The following is a 6,409-nucleotide window of genomic DNA, read 5'->3' on the forward strand; positions in this document are numbered from 1 at the left end:
TAAAGTTTTTTAGAAAATCATATTAAGGTTGAAAATATTTGGCGCCATGCCGCAGGGAAATTATGCGAGAACCCATATCTGGATTTAGAACAACTTTGCACTTTGAAAAGATAAAAGAACAATTTCATCGTCATCATGTTGCTTTTACCTTCACACCTATGTTGGAAGACTTTGACGAACACCCAACTCACAGGGTGTAACTATGAGGAGAAATTAGCAGGTGATTCAGAATACTAGTTTAAAACTCGTTAAAAGGAAGAAGACAGCCAACCATATTAACCACATATCAATTGATCCTCATTTTAAGAAAGGACACCTCAACCCTCAAGCGGACCCACATCAGTCATAGCCTGAACAAAAAAATTTCTAAAAGAAAAGACAACAACAACATTGTTATATCTAAACTTACTCAGACTCCCAAAATGTCCCTACCGACCTTTCTAGTTGACACAAAAGAAGCAACCATGTTTGCGGAAATCAAATGATAAATACAGTAATCAGTAGGCAGGCCGAATAAATTTGAAACATTATGAAACCCTAAAAGTAACGAAGGAGAAAGCAAAAACCCCGAACGCAATACCTAAAAACTCGGGTATGAAGTCGAACACGTGAAAAATTCAACCTTCACACCAATAGCACATTCAGAGCAAAGACATCCAGGGGAAAATCTTATCGGGAAAGTAAATAACCACTCAACAAAAGGGGGTAAAGCCCTTTGGAAACCTAATATATCTCTTCAAATGGATAAAGGCCACATGATCACTCCCCACTGTGAATGGTTAGGGTTTCTCTATGACTGTTGGATTGACGTTCTAACGTCCCCATTATAATCATGTGGACAACTAATGAGGATAGATATCACATGTCAGTCATTATCCACCTCTTAAAGCGCCACAAATGAATGTTATCCTAAAATCATTTCTTCTCGAGGACATCGACGTATCATCAAACATCTCTCATGATAACTTTATGGACACACAAGGTAGTTACTGTAAAACTCTTACCCATCATGACAAAAGACAAGGGCTTGGGAACAACAATTCTAAGGAGGTCACCAAGGCCCAATAGAACATGAGGCCCAATATTAGAAGAATGCAAAATCAAATGAAAACGAAAAAGATTCCGTTAAGCCGTCTTACACTATCCTATCTATGAACTCATTCCACACCGTCTGGAACAGAACACTATCCATTACTTTAGAAATTAAAACATGAGAATGTAAGAATTATTTTATATCTGAAAATTTATTTTCTATTTTTTAAATAAAAATATAAATCCATTCTTATAAATTTATATTCTTGAAAAAGAGTTTTTTTTTCCAAATTAAAGTTTAGGTGAGTTGGGTTCTGGGATCTCACCGGGTCAGGGCAGAACGCAAGGCTAAAAAAACGTTTATAGAATATTTACGAATCAAGCCAACTCCTTACCAACTAAGTCAACCTATCTTCACAAATAAGTTTTACAACTTTAAAATAAATCCCTCCTAAAGTCAAAACAAATGGTTTGTACTTAGCCGATTTAGTTATATACAAGTTGACACTATGTCGGCGAGATTAAGCTAAAAGATAAACATGATCAAATTTCCGAATAATATGTTTCTTATTAGATAAAGAAATTCATTTTTTATTTGTAAAAAATTATTTTACATGTAGTTTAATTACAAAAGCATTTTCCCTTCTTCTTTTTCACTCTTCATCAATGCTAAATTAACTCATTAAGTCTTAAATATGAATTCTTGATCACTTGCAGTTTGTTGACAACCTCAGTCATATGCATTCTTTCACTTGGTGAAGTTGAAGAGCATGACACTCCAATCTCCAACACACAAACCAAACAATTCTCCATACTAGACAACTCTCCAGCTTCATTCTCATACCTTAATGCTATCTCATCACTATAATCTTCATTATATCCATCGAGTTCTTGATTATGTAACAATGTTGGATCAGTTATATCTATGACATGATTCGGTAAAGCCGAGGCTGTAAATTGTTGAATTCCCATGCCACCTTCAAACATCTCACCAGTTGGCCTTTTTCCTGTGAAAATCTCTAGCAGTAGTATCCCATAGCTGTAAACATCTCCAACTGCAGACACGCGTCCACCTATTCCATACTCTGCATAATTTGTAACCGAGTTAATCACACTTGAACCATAATTAATCATCACAGAGCCTCCAAAAACTTAAGACAGTACGTGACAGTAGTAAGATAGTACTTAAAAAAAAGATATACCTGGTGCGATGTATCCAATGGAGCCCTTTAAGCTAGCTGTCATGGTTGAATGTTTAGGAGAATCACATGATTCTTCAAACAGAAATGTAGCTAAACCAAAGTCACCAACATGGGCTACCATATTTTTGTCAAGAAGTACATTGCTCGGCTTTATGTCACAATGAACAATAGGAGTTTCGCAAGAATGGTGAAGATATTCAAGTGCACAAGCAACATCAATCGCTATGTTCAGTCTTTTGACAAAAGACAGTGTTTTTGTCTCATTCTTAGGATGCAACCAATCTTCTAGACATCCATTCGACATGAATTCGTACACGAGTGCTTTGAAGTCATTACCTTGATGATCAATACCTGAGATAGCAGTTATAATCTTGAGTAGGTTGCGGTGCCTTATAACTTTCAGAACATTGCATTCATCAATGAAGCTTTTTGAAGCTCCTACTTGTTCAAGATTCAACACTTTTATAGCAATAACTGCTTCATCGCTTAAAAGAGTTGCTTTGTATACAGAACCAAAACTTCCCTTGCCAATCAAGTTATCTTCGGAGAATCCACCGGTGCACTTCACAATTTCCGAGTAGGAAATATTCAGTTCCAATTCCTTTGTAGTAACTCTTTCTCTTGAAGTTTTCTTTCCTAATCTTTTTCTCATAAAGATTGCTACAAAACAAGATAGAAAGAATACAAATACTAGTGCACTACCTAAAGGGATAGTCACTTTCGGGCTATGAATTTTTTTGATAGTGCATGAAGGTAGGTTTAATTCCGAGACACCACCACAAAGCTTGATGTTTCCATCAATCGAAAAGGATGTTGCGTTTTGGAAGATTCCGTTCATCGGTAATTCTCCCTCGAAATCGTTGTAAGAAAGATTGAGACGCATTAGCCCTTTGATCTCACCGAGAAATTCAGGAACCTTCCCAGATAAGTTATTGCATGACAGATCAATATCTTGTATACCTCCTAAATTCTGTACAGATGAAGGAATGTTTCCTTCAAAAAAGTTACCCTGCATATGCAGCCCTTCCAAACTAGCACAGCTTCCAAGCGAGGACGGAATTGCGCCCGACAATTTGTTGTCTGATAAATCCAACTCTTCTAGATTAATTAGATTACCTACTTCAAAAGGCAAGGACCCTATGAGAGCATTATGAGACAGGTCTAAGTATATTGAAAGAGAAGACAAGGAAAATACCTGTCTTGGTATAGTACCATTGAGCTTGTTATGGCTCAAATTTAGCATCAACAAGTTTCGACAATTTCCAATACTTTCTGGTATAGTTCCCTCAAAACTGTTATCATCTATTAGTAGCACTGTTAATCTATTCAAGTTTCCTATGGAGGAAGGAATCACACCAGAAAAACTGTTGTTATACAATTCTAAATCAACCAACTTTTGAAGCATGCCTATTGTGTAAGGAACAAAACCACTTAGGATATTGTTTTCCAATCCCAAACTTGTCAAGTTAACAAGGTTACTTATTCCAATAGGGACACTTCCATATATAGAATTTGTACCTAATGCAAGTTCATTCAACTGTGTTGAAAGATTACCTATCGACTTCGGTAATTCTCCTCCGAAATTATTATCAGCAAGACCTAAAACTTCAAGAACAGTACAATTAATCAATGAAGCAATAAAATCTAAGTCACCATCTTTCCCATTTCCAAGCCTATTGCTATCAAAATTGAGTCTTGTCAACAGATTCAACCTTCCTATGTTCTTAGGAAGTGTTCCAACGAGACTATTATCAGCAAAATCAAGAATTTCCAATCTTGAAGCATTTGAAAGTGATTCAGGTATTGTTCCAGTAAAACGATTGACTCCACCGGCGAATGTTTCAAGATAAGGAAGAGTAAAACCAACATCAGAAGGTAAATCACCATGCAGATTGTTTTCGGAGAAGGTGAGAAAGTACAAGGAAGAAAGATTGAAAACTGAAGTAGGAATCTTTCCATACAAGTAATTTCCATTTATCGCGAAAAGTGTTAGGCTTGATAACTTCCCAACCTCATTTGGTATGGTTCCATGGAAATTGTTCACAGCAAGGTTAAGTAAAGATAAAGAAGAAAAATTTCCTATCCATGTTGGAAATTTTCCTGTGAAATTGTTATGACCAGAACTCAATATAGTTAACTCTATGCAGTGACTTAGATTACCTGGAATGGTGCCACCAAAAGAGTTATAACTAATATTCAGATGTTGAAGATACAATAAATTTCCAACTTGTTGAGGAAACTCTCCATGGAAGCTACTGTTTCTAAGGTTGAGTTTTGTGAGGTATGTAAGATTTCCTATGGATGGTGAAAGAGTTCCAGATAGTGCCATGTCTGGAAGGATGATATGTATGAGTCTTCCATTGTTGATGTTACAAGTGATTCCTAACCAGTTGCAGTGATGGATGGAATGATTCCATGAACTGAGTGTGTGAAATGGATCTTGAGTTATTCTAGCCTTGAAGTCTAGTAAAGCATGTAGATCAGTTTCATTTCCATGCAAGGTTGATGATGCAGTTGAAGTGTAATGATATTTGGTGATGTATAAGAGAAAACTATAGATGAATTTGAATGCTATTTTGTTGGAGATTACACATGAAGTGTTGAAGTTCATTTTGTTTTTGTTATTTTAAATTCAGAAATGGTGATTTTAATGGCGATTTCAGTAAGTCAAAGGTGGAGGCAGCACACAATTCAAACACAGTTAAGACTTATTGATACGAATTGAAAGATATCTCTTACCGACTTTTTGGTACAAATGTCCCAATTTTGAAATAAAAGTGTCAAAATACCCTATTTTGAAAGAAACTATGAAAGTGCACTACTTTTCGAAAACACTAGTCTATTGAATGGCCAAGAGGATGAATGGAATTTTCTAAAGGTTCCCTCGGCCATCCATTGCCCGAGGACTTTATTATTATTATTACTTTTTTTAAAGATATAATTTAGTATTTTAATTAATAACTTATAAAAATAATATTTAAATTATAATATTTTTTTAATAATTTAAAAATATACTAATTAAGTATATTATTTTTTTTAAGTAGTGTATATTTACAAATGCTCTAAATTGGACTAATCCGTGAGTTGAATAAGTTAAATTACGAGTTAAAGGGTCACTGATTTGATTTGATTTGATTTGATTGTTAGATCAGTAAGTTATTCAACCAGTAAAAATCCATAGGAATTGATCAAAACCGATCCCAATACTTTCATCGGTTTGATGACTGAATGAATTTTTAAAACATTGTATTTAATTGATTATATCATAATTAATATTTTAAAAAATAATACAATTTTTTAATTTTTTTTAAAAAATGTTATAATTTAAATAATTTTTTTTATTAATTAAGAAAAATAATTAAATGTTATATATATATATTTTTTTTATTTTTTTAATAATTTAGAAATATACTAATTAAATGTTATATTATTTTTTTAAATATTATAGTGTATATTTGCAAATACTCTAAATCGAACCGAATTGATTTGTTGAATAATTTGAATTATGAGGGTCTGACTTGATTGTTAGATCATATAAGATATTGAATAGTTAGATCATATAAGATATTGAATCAATCAAATCAGATCGATGATCCTTCAATTCGTATATTTAAAAAAATTATTGAATATTATATTTAATTGATTAGATATCATAATTAATATTTAAAAAAATAATTCAACATATATTAATATATTTCAAAATTATTAAAAAAATTATAATTTAAATATTATTTTTATTCTTTTATTTCAAATAATAAAAATAAAATAATATTTTTATATTATAACATTTTTTTAATAATTTCGAAATATACTAACTTAATGTTGTATTATTTTTTTTAATATTAATTATGATATAATCAATTAAATACAATGTTTTAAAAATCTATTCCGTCATCAAACTGAGGAAAGTATTGAGATCGGTTTTGATCGATTCTTATCGATTTTCATTGCTTAGATGATCTAACAATCAAATCACCCCTTCAATTCGTAGTTCAACTTGTTCAACCCGTCAATTCAGTCCAATTTAGAGCAATTACAAATATACATTAAATTATTTAAAAAATATTATAATTTAAATACACTTTTTGTCCTCCTATATTGGACGTTTTAAATCCTTATTCTGGTCCCTTAATTTTGATTAGGATACAAATTTTATTTTTAATGACATAGCATTG

General features: G+C 32.5%; 1 protein-coding gene across 1 annotated transcript; it reads right to left on the bottom strand.

The window, feature by feature from the left end:
- Window positions 1–1,580: 1,580 nt before the first annotated feature.
- On the bottom strand, window positions 1,581–4,920 carry LOC127127483 (putative receptor-like protein kinase At3g47110). Its single transcript, XM_051056674.1, has 2 exons — window positions 2,235–4,920; window positions 1,581–2,117 (listed from the first exon to the last, which is right to left on the bottom strand). Exons 1-2 carry the CDS (start codon window positions 4,843–4,845, stop codon window positions 1,702–1,704), a joined length of 3,027 nt encoding a protein of 1,008 aa, XP_050912631.1. The 5' UTR covers window positions 4,846–4,920; the 3' UTR covers window positions 1,581–1,701.
- Window positions 4,921–6,409: the final 1,489 nt, after the last annotated feature.

The sequence above is a fragment of the Lathyrus oleraceus genome, chromosome 3 (assembly GCF_024323335.1).
Source record: "Lathyrus oleraceus cultivar Zhongwan6 chromosome 3, CAAS_Psat_ZW6_1.0, whole genome shotgun sequence".
Lineage (NCBI taxonomy): Eukaryota > Viridiplantae > Streptophyta > Magnoliopsida > Fabales > Fabaceae > Lathyrus > Lathyrus oleraceus.

Coding starts and splice junctions, on each gene's coding strand:
- LOC127127483 (XM_051056674.1), bottom strand. CDS start 4,845: ATGAACTTCAACACTTCATGTGTAATCTCCAACAAAATAGCATTCAAA. Junction 2,118..2,234: donor CATTGGATACATCGCACCAG/GTATATCTTTTT, acceptor CAAATTATGCAG/AGTATGGAATAGGTGGACGC.